This window comes from Globicephala melas, chromosome 15 (assembly GCF_963455315.2).
Source record: "Globicephala melas chromosome 15, mGloMel1.2, whole genome shotgun sequence".
Taxonomy (NCBI): Eukaryota; Metazoa; Chordata; class Mammalia; order Artiodactyla; family Delphinidae; genus Globicephala; species Globicephala melas.
Window position 1 is genome coordinate 28,289,118 of NC_083328.1, and position 16,718 is coordinate 28,305,835.

General features: G+C 44.0%; 1 protein-coding gene across 1 annotated transcript; it reads left to right on the top strand.

Annotated features, from left to right (window-relative positions):
• Positions 1-2,319: 2,319 nt before the first annotated feature.
• On the top strand, positions 2,320-15,455 carry RSL1D1 (ribosomal L1 domain containing 1). Its single transcript, XM_030883978.2, has 9 exons — positions 2,320-2,495; positions 3,327-3,466; positions 5,251-5,389; positions 6,462-6,610; positions 6,698-6,799; positions 8,082-8,175; positions 8,261-8,386; positions 10,812-11,084; positions 13,221-15,455. Exons 1-9 carry the CDS (start codon positions 2,397-2,399, stop codon positions 13,545-13,547), a joined length of 1,449 nt encoding a protein of 482 aa, XP_030739838.2. The 5' UTR covers positions 2,320-2,396; the 3' UTR covers positions 13,548-15,455.
• Positions 15,456-16,718: the final 1,263 nt, after the last annotated feature.

The window sequence follows — 16,718 nt, forward strand, 5'->3', positions numbered from 1 at the left end:
CCCCCGTTCGCCGCAACTAGAGAAAGCCCGCATGCAGCAATGAAAACGCAGCGCAGCCAAAAATAAAAAAAAAAAAAAAAAAAAAACTTTGCAGGATCGATTGGAGGAGGATCCACTTCCAAGCTCACTTGCTGGCAGGTTGCCTGAGTAGTCTCAGGACTTGGTAGCTGGCTTCACCCAGAGAAAGTAATTTTGAACAAAGGAAAGACGGAGGGAGAGGTGGGGGGGAAGATGGAGGGGAAAAGAACACTTAAGGTGGAAACTATAGTCTTTTTATAATCTAATCTCCAAAGTGACATCCCATCACTTCTGCTCTATTCTATTTGCTAGAAGCAAGTCTACTCAGTCCAGCCCATACTCAAGGGGAGGGGAACGAAACTCCATCACTTAAGTTTCAAAGAATTTGTGGGCATATGACATTTTTTTTTAACCACTACAATACCACAGCAATATTAGCTTTCCTAAAGCATAATTCATCACCTCCTCTTCTTCCCTAGTACCAGTTCAAAAACCTTGTATCTGTATGATTTCTCCAAAATATAAACCTTCAGCTTGATAATAAATTCCTTAACCTCCCCACTCTAGCCTCATCTCCCATTTCTTTCCTCTGCCATCCCTACTCCAGCCACTTACTACTTCCAAACACCACCATCCTCTTTCACCTGAATTCATGCTGTTCCCCTGGCCCGAAAGTCTGGTTCTCAAACTTGAATTCAGGTGACACAACATGTGACAGCCCCGATGCTCTCTTCAGAATACTAGGAAACACAGATACATGAAGCAGAACGTGACAATTCATATCATCATGCTAAAACGAATTCCATCTTATACTAGATTCTAAAACAGACAAGTGCGAGTAGGTGCCAAAGGTTTAGAACACTTCTTCTACAAGTTTCTGGTTAAAGACAAAGCCAGACAGGACTTCCCAGGTGGCACAGTGGTTAAGAATCCACCTGCCAATGCAGGGGACATGGGTTCAAGCCCTGGTCCGGGAAGATCCCACATGCTGCAGAGCAACTAAGCCCATGGGCCACAGCTACTGAGCCCGTGCGCCTAGAGCCCGTGCTCTGCAGCAAGAGAAGCCACCACAATGAGAAGCCCGCGCACTGCAAGGAAGACACAATGCAGCCAAAAATTAATTAATTAATTAATTAAAATAAGAAGACAAAGCCAGACGTAACACTGGTAATCAGCTATACCCCAATTAAAATTAAAAAAAAAAAGACAAAGCCAGTATTAGAGATCAGCAGCAAAACACCCCTTCCTCCAGCTTTGGCAATATGGAAGGAGCATTTCTTTGGAAGCAACTGACACGGAAAGCATCCTACTCCCATTCTTTGATCTCTCAAAATCTTCTGTAGCTAATTGCAAAAATAACCATCCTGAATATCCATCAAAAAGTTCCTAAATTACCTCTTGTTTATTTACATGGTGAAAGGCCATACGGCTGTTAAAAAAGAGGCATAGCCTTAGGTACTGACTTGGACAACCTCCAACATATTATATGTTCTACAACGTACAGAACAATGGGCGTACAGGCTACTACTTGTGTTTAAAAAAGAAAAGAAAAGAAAATTGAAACCCAGCCATCGCTAAAGAGAAAAAAGTGTAAGTATTTCCTAAACATGCCTAGCACATCCCTGGAAGGTTCCAGGAGAAACAGGTAACAGTGGTCACCTCTGGGGCCATGGGGAGGAAGGGAGGCTTCCTCCCGTTCTCCAGCCTGCACCTTTACGTGTACATGCTCTTACCTCCCCCCTCTGTGAGCCCCGAAGCTCAGGAGACTGGCTCCGGCTCACCGCTCGGGCTCCACACCGCTTAACGGCGCGCCTGGTGTTTCCCGCGCACGAGGCCACGGAATCCTCACCAGTCAGCGGGGAGGGGCCCGCCACCCTGGCCATGGCGGGGACTGTGGCTAGGTTCGCCCAAGGTCACCCGGCAGGTGAGTGATGAGGCCGCACTCCCCGCGCTCCCCACGCCCCACGCCGCCAGCCTAAAGTCGAGGGCGGGGGGAGTCCACTGACAGCAGGTGGCCCCACGGGGTGGGCGGACAGGCCTCATCTCCCGCCTCCGGGCGCTCGATTTCTTCGGTGGAAGAGAGCGAGATGTCACCAGGCTGCTCCCCGCGCCTCACAGACACCGGGAACAGAAGAGAAAGAGAAGTAATCCCTCTGGGAAGTGACAGACCACAGGCGGGGCGAATACCTACCTCTGTTTGCCTTCGCCCGCCAAACTCTGTCGCCGCAACGCCCAGAGACTCGACCCCGCGCTCCCGGAAGTGACTCGAGGGCCTAGTCCCCGCCCCCCGACTTCCGGCTACGGGCCTGGTTTCGCGCGTGCGCCTCAGGAACCAGCTCCTGGGATCCGGATGCGCGTCTCCACGAGGTGAACGCGAAATGGAGGCCTCGGCTTCTACCCCACCGTCAACCTCAACCGCAACTTCAGCTTCGACTCCAGCGACCCCGGCCGGCCTGGAGCAGCTGGACGAAGAGCAGGTGAGTGGCCTCTGGGGAGGGGCGTTCGGAAGCGGGATGGCCGTGGCCTTGGGCGGCGCGGGTGCGGAATGCGGGCTCCGGGCCGGTGTGGGCGCCTTCGGAGCTTTGGGAGGGTCGCTCGTTCGCGGTGCCCTCGGCTCGCCCGCTGCTTTGTACTCGCGGGTAGACGCCCGCCTCCTCCAGCCCTGCGGCCTGGCTCTCTTGAGTTGGATTTTTTTGTTTTGGCTGCTCCGCGCGGCCTGCGGGATTCTAGTTCCCCGACCAGGGATCGAACCTGTGTCCCCTGCGGTGGAAGCGCGGAGTCCTAACCACTGGACCACCAGGGAAGTCTCTTATCTTGAGTTGGATTGCAGGTATAACTTGGGATCCTGGGGTGAGGTCCACCTGGCTGTGCTTCCCTGCTTTTGACTTTGGCCAAGTCGCTTGATTTTTACCAGCCTCAGTAACTTCGCATTTAAAATGGTCTCTGAGAGGAGGTGATGCACCTAAAGCGCGGTACCCAGGGAGCCTGGCACGTAATAAGCGCTCAGGAAATACTAGATGCAGGTGTATTGCGCTTTTATTGGTATTACTGCCTTCATCATCCAGGGCAGGGGAAGCACGTTCTCTCTGTCTCGATGTTATATTTAGAAGAGGCTCGTTTCTGTAGACGATGCTATTAGCGGATACTTAGGTGGCTACATTCCTCTGATTACAAATTGCAGGATCCTAATGGATACGGTTGTGGAGGTTACCTGCTAAAATAGAAATTTATCAGGGACAAATTCTGGGGCGGGGGCAAGTTTTAAATTCGATTGAGATGTAATTTATTTGTGTATCTCCACCTTGCAGATTAAAAAGGCAGTAGAAGCTCTGTTGGCACATTCCAGATCCAGGAAAAACGCAAATGGATTGCTTTTGAATGAGAATGAAAATTTCTTTTTAATGGTGGTATTATGGAAAATTCCAAGTAAAGAACTGAGGGTCAGATTGTAAGTTCTGATTTTCTACCTTTGCTCTTTTTATCGGCTTGGCCATTCCGTGGAACTTTAACAAACGGCAGCTTAGTTTCTGGTGGAAACTTTGCAAACTCAGGATATCTTGAGTTGAAATAATTGTGCCCCCCAAAAACATAGGTCTTCAGACATTCTTAAGTTTTCTAGGATTTCAGATGTGCTTAAGTTTTCTAGAAATGTCACCAGTTTTCTGGATGTTTGGTGGACAGTTTGACCTAAGCTGTTCTATTGAATCTGAAAACCTGGTTTTTGAGAGGACAGAGGTTAGAATAAATGCAACAGCTTTCATATTTTCATAGGATCTGTTATCTTTCCACGTCAAGCTAGTTGCAAGCTAAAATCCCTGAGGTCCTGAACTCACTCCTTTATACAGACAATTAAAAATTTGGCCGTGATTTCCTAAGAGAAAAAAACCCATGGTGATAGCACATTCTTATTGCTAGGACTCGTAGGTGAGAGATGCCCTCTCTGCAGAGTTGCCAGATTTAGCAATAAAAATACAAGCAATTTTTTAGATAAGTAGGTCCCATGTAATGTTGGGGACATAATTATACTTAAAAAATGGTTCAGATTTAACTGGATGTCCTATATTCTGTCTGGTAACCCTGCCTCTCTGTGGAGTCTCTCATTTCTTGGGTGTTAAAAAGCCAGCTGTGCTATAGAAAGCAGTGTGTGGGATAACTTCTTTTTCTTTTCCCCATAAAGGTGGGTGATAGGGGTTAAGAATGACTACAAATTGGAAAGACCCTTTTGACCCTCAGACTCTCTCTTAACTCATTCTCACAAACCGCACCAGCCAGATTGCCTTAGTTATTGCTTTATGTATCTGGGTGCGTTCTTTATTCCATACCTCTGCCCAGGCGGGTTTTTGCTTCTGGAAAGCCCTTACTTTCTCCGCGGTGTTTTTCCAACTGCTCACCTCTTGGTGATTTCTGCCACTTGCCATCTCGTTTGCCAAGTCCTGCTACTGCGGATTGCTCTCTTTTTAAACTGAGGAAATGTTTCCTCAGAACATGTAGGCCTAGAAAGTGAGCTAAACCTTTTTGAGACTCAACATAATTCATGTTTGCTGGTCCCTGTAGGTTTGCTCCGTTTTCTGTTTCTGGTCTTGAGAGTTATGTTTATGGAGCCCAGGGGTTTCTGCAAGGTAGAGTTCTGAATCAGAACTGTCCTGATGAAACTAGATTATTCTAGCACATGGTAGTACGTATGCTTATATAGCAACACGTAAAATAATAATAATTACATGTGCACTACTTTGAGTATCTTTGATTATATTTTAAGTCTTAATTGTATCCCAAATATTAGTTGATGTTTTGGCCTGCAGATATTTGTGGTGATTTAGTATTTGAATGTTAAATCTCTCCTCTGTACCACTGAAAACTAGATTATTTATTTATTTATTTTGCGGTACACAGGCCTCTCACTGTTGTGGCCTCTCCCGTTGTGGAGCACAGGCTCCAGACGCGCAGGCTCAGCGGCCATGGCTTACGGGCCCAGCCGCTCCGCAGCATGTGGGATCTTCCCGGACCAGGGCACAAACCCGTGTCCCCTGCATCGGCAGGTGGACTCTCAACCACTGCACCACCAGGGAAGCCCTAGATATATTTTTAAATGTTCTCAGTAGTGTATTTGCTTTAAAAGCATGAATGAAGTTTATTGAGATGACAGTGAATTTATTGTGTATTCTGTGGCATATAAACATACATGTTATCAGTTATAATGCTTTATTCCTTGGTTCGTTCTCATGTATTTTGCAGGTCCTTGCCTCATGGTATTCGATCAGATTTAGCAGATATCTGTTTATTTACCAAAGATGAACCTAATTTAACTCCCGAACAGACAGAACGTTTTTATAAGAAGCTTTTGAACAAGCATGGAGTTAAAATCATTTCTCAGGTAATGAATAGCTGTAACTGACCAATGCTAAGTTGTCCATCATGGTAGCAGCTAGCCACACATGGCATTAAGCACTTGATACGTGGCTAGTCAGAATTAAGATGTAACACAAATACTGGATCTTAAGGACTTAATATGGAAAAAGAATATAAAATAATTTCTGTAAATTACAGTTAAACATGGTATTTTAGATCTGTTGTGTTCAATAAAATATGTTATGGGAAAAAAGCACATTTCTCAGGTAGGGAGCAGGTTAATATTTTCAAGACAACTAAAAGATTGGATTCAATTAAAGTGACATTCCTGGTACATGTTTCTCTCCTAGGAATTTAATTTTTAACTTAATTTTCTCTTTTTAATTTAATTCTCATTGGCTTTAGGTAGGGCATATTCCCTCTTCCCTGTGACAGATGGGCTGTTGAGGTATGTTGACCTAAAAGCTCAACACGTGCATCAGTAATGATTATATCTTGAAGATTTTATAGAACGCTGCTCCGTTGTGTCACTTCTCTCTCCTTCCAGAGCATCCTGGGTTTGCCTCTGACTTGGCACCCCTCCCCCGTTTTGTAGTCATTGGTTCGGTTTCTTTAGCTGAGGTCCCGACTCATTTGCCCCTGTGCCTGTGCTGTTTTAGATACTCACATGTTCACTAAACTGTGACCTCAGGGCATTTTAAAATCCAAATACAAATTGCCCCAGTATTTCTTCTTCTTGTTGTTCAGGTTCTTAATTTTTTGTTTTTATATCTTTTTTTCCCTCTCTCTCTCTTCTTTATCGAAGTATAGTTGGTCTACAATATTGTTAGCTTCAGGTGTACAGCATAGTGATTCAGGGTTTTTTGTTTGTTTATTTTGCAGATTATATTATAGGTTATTATAAGATATTGGGTATAGTTTCCTGTGCTATACAGTAAATCCATGTTGCTTATCTATTTTATGTATAGCAGTTTGTATCTGTTGATCCCAAACTCCTAATTTGTCCCTCCCCTCCCTTTGGTAACCATAAGTTTGTTTTCTGTGTCTGTGAGTCTGTTTCTGTTTTGTATATAGATTCATGTTTTTACATTTTCTAGATTATCCCCCTCCGAACTTTAAAAAAGGAATATAAAGCCTATGAAGCTAAGCTCCGCCTCTTGGGTAGTTTCGACTTCTTTATCACGGACGCCAGAATCAGGCGGCTCTTACCCTCACACCTCGGGAGACATTTCTACAACAGAAAGAAGTAAGTTTCTCAGCAATGACTGGACTTTAGTAGCGTGAAATTTATGGGTGTGTATGTGCTGCTGTAAACGCCTTTGTATTGTTTTAGAGTTCCAGTACCTGTAAACCTTCAGGCCAAGAATTTATCCAGAGAGATCAGTGACTGTGTAGGGGGAACTGTCTTAAACATCTCTAAAAGTGGTTCTTGCAGGTAGGTAAAAGGCGTTAAGGTGTGCCTCTGTTTCATTTTATATTTAATAATGATTTTATAAACTTTTTAAAATAAGATAGTATTAATGAAACCAGACTCTTCTGTTAAAACTAAAATTCATTCTTTAGAAGTATTCAATTCTCTAGAACAGTGCTGCCCCCTAGAACTTTCCAAAGTGGTGGAGATGGTCTATAGCTGTGTAGTCTCATGCAGAAGAATGAGCCACAGATGGCTGCTGAGCACTTGAAACATGGCTTCCACAGCTGAGGATCTGAACTTCTAACTTTACCTGATTTTAACTAACTTAAATTTTAAAAGGCACGTCTGCTGATTTTTACTGTACTGGATGGGCACCCTTTTTTTTTTTTTTTAATTTTTTGGATGTGCCATGCAGCGTGTGGGATCTTAGGTCCCCAACCAGGGATTGAACCCGCACCCCCTGCATTGTGAGCATGGAGTCTTAACCACTGGACCACCAGGGAAGTCCCTGTACAGGGCACCTTTAGATGTTTAGGAAAACAGGAGAATAAGCCTGGTTCAGGGTGTACGTGCAGGTCAGTGACAGTGGGCGCACAGAATGGGCAGAGTCCCGTCTTTGTCTGGGGGGAGGTAGGAGCATCAGCCTGTCTCATCCTCATTCTGCACTCATCCTGCCGACAGCCAGCCTGCCTTTTAGCTCCCATGGTGGGGAGAGTGGGGGCTGCCAGGACCAGCGGACCCAGTGGCTGAGCAGTGGGCATTTCTGGGCTTCCCCGTTGGCTTGCGGCTGCCCTCTGCTTCAGCTGAGGGGATGGTTTTGCTCTTGGCCAGAAGATGCTATTACACGAGCAACTGTTCATTTTAGAGGTGGCCGCTGTGTCAGGTCAGTGGAGCTATAAAGGTAGCAAGCAGTCCTCCTGGGGGTGGTCCTTTTCAGAACAGCCGCTGCAGGGGGTAATTGCCCTCAGGAAAGCTTGAGGGCTGACTCAGTGACCTGTGTTTTCCAGAATGAAGGTGGAATTCCCTTTGGCCCTCCCCACTGCCCCTCCCAGCCTCACATGGTTAGGTGCCAGCTCCTCAGTCACCTCTTGATGGTAGGGCATATTTCAGGAGGAGGGCACTTCTAGAACATGAAGGATGATCATCTTCCTTTAAAATAAATTGAGAACCTAAAGATTTCAATGATTTTACATTAAAAAAATTTTTTTAGGATTGTGTATTTCTCACATACCTGCTTATGCTTTATTTTGAAAACCAAGTTATTTTTTCAGCTCTCTGTGTCTAATGCTTTATTAAATTTCAGTACCATCCGCATTGGTCACACTGGGATGCAAGTTCAGCACATCGTGGAAAACGTTGTTGCTGTCACAAGAAGGCTTTCACAGAAACTGCCGGAGGTACGGTCTCGCAGATGCTTCCACTGGCCGTTCGTTTAAAGGAACGAAACACCTACAAATGATGTTACTCTTCTCTCTGTTTCAGAAGTGGGAGAGTGTGAAGCTCTTGTACGTGAAGACTGAGAGATCGGTTTCCTTGCCTGTCTTTTCTTCATTTGTCAGCAGTCGTGGTGAAGCCAGGGGACTACGCACACAAAGTCAGAAGAAAAAGGTTAGTAGAAGTTCACATCCCAGGCAGGTGTAATCAAGGCTGTAAGCGCAGCCCAGGAAGAGAGAACAAAGGCTCAGAAGGGGCCTGTGCAGTGTCAGGAGGAGCTGAGAGGAAGAGGAAAACCGAAATCGAGTCTATTCAGTATTCATACATGGTTATTTATGGGCGAAATTCAAGATCGTATGAGGCTGGCATACCTCTTGGTTTTGGTTTGTAGGTTTTCAGTGCTGCTGGTAATATTGCAGAAAGCCGCATGAGAGAAAATGGAACTTTTTGCTATTGGCTGGACCAATCTCCTAGTTCATTTGGTCCTTCTCCAGCCATGTTCATCGATGTGTCCAATGAGTTTTTAGACTCAGTCTTTTAATTTTTTGTCTTCTAGAAGTTCTGTGTTTTGTTCTTTTTCAAATTATCGTTACCTTTTTTTGGTTTTCTGTTATCTAAATAGTCTTCCAGTTTGTCTTAATTCTTAGAACCCATTAAGCATAGTTGTTTTATTGTCTGATAATTCAGACCATTAGCCATCTTGGTGATGTAGCGGGTTGTCTCTACCTGCTGGTTCCTGTGTACTTAGTTATTGTGGACTGTATCGTGGATAGTCCATTTGGAAAATTATTTGTAGAAGTAACCTGAGGGGTGGGATGAAGATCTTTCCCGAGAGGATTTAGACTTATGGCAGCCAGCCACCTTGGGGCACTCTCAACCCAGAACCACCTAGAAGCACACTCAAGGCTCGAGGTTCCCTGAATGATTCAAATCCACCCACAGTGACAGATCCTCACGACTCTGCCCCCTGTTCATCTCTATCCTGAGGGTCCGACTCATTGGGGTCCCAGCTTATTGTAATGAGGTTTTTACTTAGAATCCCTGCCTGGTATGGACATTAGGATTTGATTTCTCCACTTCACACCCCTGCCCTCCTGTGCCCAGTCATAACAGCTGTTAAAAGTTAGGGATCAGCAAATACTCTCGGGGCAAACATTTCTTACAGTGTAATCAGCTCATCAGTGCTTTTATGAAAAAAGTTGTTAATATTTTACCCTACTTTTTACTTGTTTTCATAATCCAAAATAACATAAACTGCTGTTACTGGAAACAAGAAGTCTGAATTTTTTGCTGTTTGTCAGATTCAGTTGAGGGCTTGGTGACAATGTTGGAATTGCTGGTTAAAATGGAATTTTGTCACAGTTATAGATGTTATCTAACAGTACTCTGTGGTAAGGATAATGGACCTCTAGCTATGTAAACTTGCTACTGTGTTAACTCTCAACCACAAACTCAGGCAGGAAAAAAATATCAGGGTTTTTTGTTTTTGTAGCAGCTTCACGGAGATGTACAGTCACCCATCTCATACATGGGGGGATTAGTTCCAGGATCCCCCCCAAGGATGCCAAAATTTGTGGGTGCTAAAGTCCCTTATATAAGGCAGCATAGTATTTGCACATAAACTACACCACATCCTCTGGCATCCTTTAAATAATCTTTTTTTTTCTTAATATTTATTTATCTATCTGTGTATTTAGCCAGCTAGCTATCTAGCTGTGCCGGGTCTTAATTGCGGCACGTAGGATCTCCGCTGCCTCATGCGGGATCTTTAGTTGCAGCATCCGGGATCTAGTTCCCCAACCAGGGATCAAACCCGGGCCCCCAGCACTCCCAGGAGCACAGAGTATTAATCACTGGACGCCCTTTAAATCATCTTTAGATTACTTATGACTGATACAATGTGAGTGCTATGTAAATAGTTGTCAGAGTGCAGCAAATTTAAGTTTCGCTTTTTGGAACTTTTTGGAATTTTTTTTTTTCCCTTGAATTTTTTTTTTTTGTGTGTGGTACGCGGGCCTCTCACTGTAGTGGCCTCTCCCGTTGCGGAGCACAGGCTCCAGATGTGCAGGCTCAGCGGCCATGGCTCACGGGCCTAGCCGCTCCACAGCATGTGGGATCTTCCCGGACCGGGGCACAAACCCGTGTCCCCTGCATTGGCAGGCGGACTCTCAACCACTGCACCACCAGGGAAGCCCCCTTGAATACTTTTGATTCACATTTGGTTGAATCTGCAGATGTGGAACCTGCATATATGGAAGTTCAACACATCACATACTATACAATTCTGGATTATTTGTAACTCGCCTGTAAATGAGGTTGACTTCCACACAGCTGGTGACTGCACACTTCAGATACCCAGATTCTGAATATAATTTACCACATAAAATGCATCTTTGGCTGGGACTCTGAGGCAAAGCAGAGTTGGGGTTCAAGTGCTGGCGATGGGACTCATGTGCTTGGATCCTGTACAGGTCGCGGCCCTTTCAGGGATCTTATGGATGACCTGACTGCGCGTGCTAAGTCTGTGCCATTTATTTACCAACAAAAGAGTCCCCCATTAAAATTATGCTTGTGTTTTTTTTTTTTTTTTTTTTGGTAGGTATCAAAGAAAAGCCAAAAGAAGAAAGAACGTCTTAAAAGACAGCAGGAAAAGAAAGGAAACAAGAAGCTTATGAAACAGGCTGGAAAGGCTGCACCAGCCCCGACTACAGATGCACCGGCCCCCAAAACTGGTGGTGCTCCAGCCCAGGACCCTGGACCCCAGAAGGAGACCGGTGGGGTGAGCACCCCCCCTAAAGCTCAAGACGAGTCTGAAGATGAAATCCCACTGCTGGTACCAGTGAAGGAAACTCCAGCTGCGAGAAGCATAGAGGTATTTTCATTAATATTTAATATCCATCATGGAAGGATTCCAGGGCTCCGTGTGCCAGGCAGGCACTTGGTGAGGGACGGGAAGTGCTACGCAGCTGGGAGGCATCGTTTATAAAAATCTGTTCTGCCAGAGAACAGATGTGAAGTCATGGATGAAAAATACTAGGGTAAATCCCAAGAACCCCGACTGACTCTGTCCCCCTCCTAAATAGTGAAGCGATGTGTAGTCAGCACAGCCTTTTGTGTACCTTGGAATCAAGGGAGACTCGGCCATATTAATAATTCTAAAAAACATTGCCTGTGGTTTTGAAAAGCAGGTTCAGTTTCTGAAGGTGAGTCCTCAGTCACCGCATAATTAGTTTCAGAAAATTTGCCAAGGGAAACTTGGGTGCTGGAGTCTGCCTCTGAAACCTTTCAAACACCCCACCCTGCATGGTTCTTACAGAAATCTGACTTCATGGGTTTCAGAGGAGGTGATTTAAAGGAACTGAGTTTTTTTGTTTTGGGGTGCTTTGATAATGTGTTTTTGTTTTTGTTTTGTTTGGCCGCACCACGAGGCTTGCGGGATCTTAGTTCCCCAACCAGGGATCGACCGCGTTCCCATGGCAGTGAAAGCGCTGAGTCCTAACCACTGGACAGCCAGGGAATTCCCATTTTGATAATGTTTTTGCTCATACTCATAGTATCTATCCAAATATTGGGGGGAGACCTCTTGAAAATAAGGAGAGAAATGGGTCCCTAAGAGAGTAGAGGGCTGCCCTCACCATGTGCGCATGAGACACATGGCCCCTCGGCACAGCCCATTAGAGTCAACCCAGGGCTGTTACTGCACTTTACCTATTAGGTATTTTTTCCTCACAGTAATCCTTAACATCTTCAACGGAGTTATAATTTTCCTCTGCTAGTGAAATATTCCTTTTACAGTGTCCCCAAGCTGCTAGTGAGGTTTTTTTTAAAAATATTTGAAATTAATGTTGATCAGTATATTAACTGTAGGCAGTATAATTGTTTCTAGAAAAAGTAAGCTATATTTGTTATAATGGGACTGGCAGGTAATGTGTTGGAAATTAAAGAGTGGAAAGCATAGCTTCCTGAGTGAGTGATACGCATCGAGAGTGTAGAAGTGTTGGGTGTTCCCTGGCAGTCCAGTGGTTAGGACTCAGCACTTTCACTGCCAGGGGCCGGGGTTCGATCCCTGGTCAGGGAACTAAGATACCACAAGCGACGAGGCGAGGCCTAAAAAAGAGTGTGGAAGTGTATATGCCCTTTGAACCCATCTAGGGAATTTGACGAGGGGAAAGATATGAAAGTTTCAGCATTGTTCACTGTAGAAGCAAAAGTGAGAAAATGCTATGTACCCTTGCAGTAGTTTTTATACAGTTATTCAAGATAACGTTTAGTACGAGTTTATAGTGCTTAGGAAATACTAATGAGGTAGTTGGGGAAAGAGCATAATACTTGGCTTTTAAATACATACTCATGGGGAAAAGGTAGTGAATAATATTAATATTGTGTGGTAAAGTTATTAGAGAGTTTTGTTTTTTATATTTTCAATGTTTTTCAAATTTTCCATCTGTTTTATGTTAACTCAAAAACAAAGTTTTGTTGGTTGTTTTGTCTATATAACCTCCTTCTGTGTGGGACAGAGTCCATTGCTGGAATGTTGTCCTTGGATCATCAGCCACATCATCTGGGGTGCTTGGAAAATCCAGGATTTCCAGTCTGGAACACGGTCCTCCCTTTTGCTAACGGGCACCCCAGTTGGTTTTCACACACACTGTTACGGAACCCCCTGCCGTAACCCACATGCGAGGAATTTACAACTGGAGGTGAAGAAGAGTCAGTATTTAGGTCACAGGTCTTCCCACTGTGCTCCCAGTGCTTCTAGGAGTCCTTAGCCGCAGCCATAAGGAAAGATGGTTAGACCAGGGAGGTGCCAGGGTCCTTTTTACAGTCATAAATAGTGGAGTACAGCTGCCTTTCAAAATGATTTTGAGGCAGGAGGAAAAAGCCATTCCTCATTCATCGTGCTGCAGTTTCCCTCTTAGGGGTTCCCTAAATTTTAAAAACAGTGACTCTTAGAGTTACATCATCAGTTGTCTGTCCCACACCACACCCACTTTTTTCTTTTTCTTAGACACAAAAAGGTGCTGCAGGAAAGAAGTCTCCAAAGAAGAGTCCTGGTCCCAACACACCTCATGGGAAGAAGAGAAAGGCCTCCCCAGCTTTGGAGACCCCAACAGCTCTGGAGTCCAAGACCCCAGGTAAAGGCCCAGGGAAGAAGGCAAGAATCAAAGAAGAGTTGGAGAAAGAAAGAACCTCTTCGCTGGGGAAAAAAGACCCAAGACAGACTCCTAAAAAGCCAGAGGCCAAGTTCTTCACTACTGCTAGTAAATCTGCGAAAAAAGCTCCCCGTACCCCCAAACAGTGGCCCAAAAATCCCAAAGTACCCCAGTCAACCTAAAATCAGAGACTCAACCAGCAGGCTACTCATCAGAGCTATCTAAAGAGCCTGTAAAAAATACCTGGGTCCTGACCCCTGTTGGAACCGCTGAGTGAGGCCTAGACTTAAATAGTTTTTAAAACCTCCACAAGTAATTCTCATACATGTTCATGGGTGTAAGAACCAGTAGTTTGAAGTAAATCCATTTATTTCATTGCTCTTTGTATTTGCTAATGCAGTAGAGGGAAAATACAGTGCTTCTCTGTGGTTGTGTTTTTTTATTATTAAAGTAAACATTTGTTTCTCAGTATAAAATTGGCATCCCATGTCTTGTTGGTTTCACTTGAATGCCTATGATGTGACCCTTTTCCTCATCTGCTTTAAGCCATTTGTTCACATGACAGCTCCATCACAGTAATCTGTGCAGACACATCCAAAGCTTGTTTGCAGGCCACTGATGGGCTCACTGCGTGCAAGTCAGCCGTGGCCCTCATGCTGAGATGGGTCTTAGAAAAGGCCTTGGAATCGAAATTAAAATAATGGATTCCAGGACCCAGATGGTGATGAGCCAAGGTTGCAGATCACTGAGTTAGCATACATTTGTTGGGGGAGATTAACATGCAGTCATTCACAGAGGCACTGGATCGAATCCTGAACGCTGGAGGCAAGAAAATATTTGTCTTCCATAAGCCTTTCCATCTTCCTCCAGATTCCTCCTCACCCTAAACAGACCTATTTTTATGTGACAGCTCTAGGGTAGGAAGCTTGGGAGAGTAGACTCTTAAACTTCGGGTCATTGTCAAATATATCCTGAGGCAGTATGTGACTTTTCAGGTACTCGGCCTTTCCCTGCATTTGAATTGGGGTACGCATCTCTAATAGTGAGTGACATAGTCAGTGTAGTATAGGAAAGGCCAGTGAGGCATGCTTTCAAAGGTAATAGGGTTCATGAACATAACGACTAAAGGAATCAAAGCTTCAGATGGTTCTCCAGCAAGTCAAGGAGTTGAGACAGCTTTTTAAATCATGAAAACCTCTGAAATACAAAATAATTTGTTTTTCATTCTACTGTCCTTTTAGGCCTGTAAAAGTGAGTATACTACATTTAATGTAGGGTTTTAGTGTAATTGATTTGTTTACCATAGAAACTTAACTTATTCAAAGATGAAGATTTAAGTCTACTGCTTTGCTTAGGGCAAACTTACCTACCTAATCATATAGTCTGTGCTCTCCATGACAGTTTTCTGGGGTTAGCTGTATGTTTTTTTAATCCCATCCTCTAGCCAGCTAAAGATTTTGCAACACCCAGTGGTTCTTTGGCCTGTAGCTTAGTCCCTGTTGAATACGAAGCAGATGTTTACCTTCCTGTTCCACTGTGCATCTAGTTTCCCTCTGTAGAAATTCTCATAGCTCTCTGTGTTGAAAAGAGCAGATTTACTTAAGTTTCTTGAGCAGGATGATAGTTTTTTGACAATTGAAGGCCACAGTTGAGTTAGAGATAATTCTGAATTGTAATGAAAATGTTCACATCATGGTGCTAGATTTCCAAGGCTTAAGTTTGGGAGGCACCTTACCTCATGGCTGCGAGGGCTGGGAGCCAATAATGGCCTATCCAGGGGCCAAGAGGAGTACTGGAAATCTGTGCAGTAAATTACATTGTTTTGTCGGATAAGAGGTCGAGTATGTGGCTTATGTTTCAGTGGAAATCAACAGTGGGTTTTCTGGATTCATCCTCCATGCCGTAAAGATTTAATGGACAAAACCAGATCTGGTGGGAGAAATTTGCCATGTTTTTGTTCTGAAGAAGTAATTGAATCTTAGTTAATTTGTTTTTTAGGAACTGTAATAAGCATGGAAATTTTAATATTTTAAATGCCTTGAATGTATTTAAGACTGTCCAAGTGTTTAATAAAGGTTACATTTTATTCATGGTCTTGAGAAATATTTGAATGCAAAGAAATTGCTAAGTCATTTTGTCTTGTCACCAGACCAAAAACACTTTATGTACTTCATTCAGTTCATGGATGTTTAGGGTTTAATTAGCAAAGAAGTCTTTTGTCATTTAATTAAATATTTGAAGGTTCTGCACTACGTGCATTTTTATCTCTTAAATTTGCTATGTTTTCCTTGCCTGCAATTAGTGTGTTAGTAGTCGCAGTGCCAAGATTCCCAATTCGGACTTTAAGAAATGCGAGAAGCCCTCGTCGGTGCTTGGATCTTAAAGGAATGAATGCATGTGATAAAAGACCACAAATAAAATTTTGCTTATAGTGATTTCTGTATAATGGTCCTGGAGAGAAAATGGCAAATTATTTAGGTGGATATATTTAATCCCAGATTCTACATCTTAGTTAACACTATCTTGAAAGGATTAATCCTTGTTTGTATAACCTGGGGCATTTTCTATACTAGAAGCTACAGGAAATAGGGCATGTGTATGATTTTGACTCACCTAAAAAGATGTCTCTTAGCTATCTAAAAGATGTTAGCTTATGTGAATCAAACAATCAACTTTTCATTACAGATTTCCCTCAAAATCTATTCCTCCAGTGTACTCAACCTTAACAGTCTCAAAAACTGTTGAGCTCAGCTGTTGAGCTACCAAGTTTTTACTTCATTCGCTCAGCCAGCCACTTACCCACATACCCTTTAACCATTAAGTTTCTACAAACTGCCAAGGTACTAGATTTGAAAAACTAATACACAAAACACAGCTTTGCCCTTCAAGAGATGCCCTAGTCTAGTTAGTGGAGTGGCATCCTCAGAATTTTGATACAGGGGCACAGTTTGGCTGCAAGGAGGTGGGCCCAGGGGTTAGGGAACTTCTCTTGATGTCTGTCAAATGTTTTAAATGTAGAATATGCTTTTAGAAGGAAGTGCTAGTGGAGATCTTAGGAAGGGACTAGAAAAAGAACCAGACATATAGACCAATGGAATGGAATAGAGAATCCAGAAATAAACCCTTGCGTTTAAGCTCAGCTGATTTTTTTTTTTTTTTTTTTTTTTTTTTTGTGGTACGCGGGCCTCTCACTGTTGTGGCCTCTCCCGTTGCGGAGCACAGGCTCCGGACGCGCAGGCTCAGTGGCCATGGCTCACGGGCCCAGCCGCTCCACGGCATGTGGGATCCTCCCGGACCGGGGCACGAACCCGCGTCCCCTGCATCGGCAGGCGGACTCTCAACCACTGCGCCAC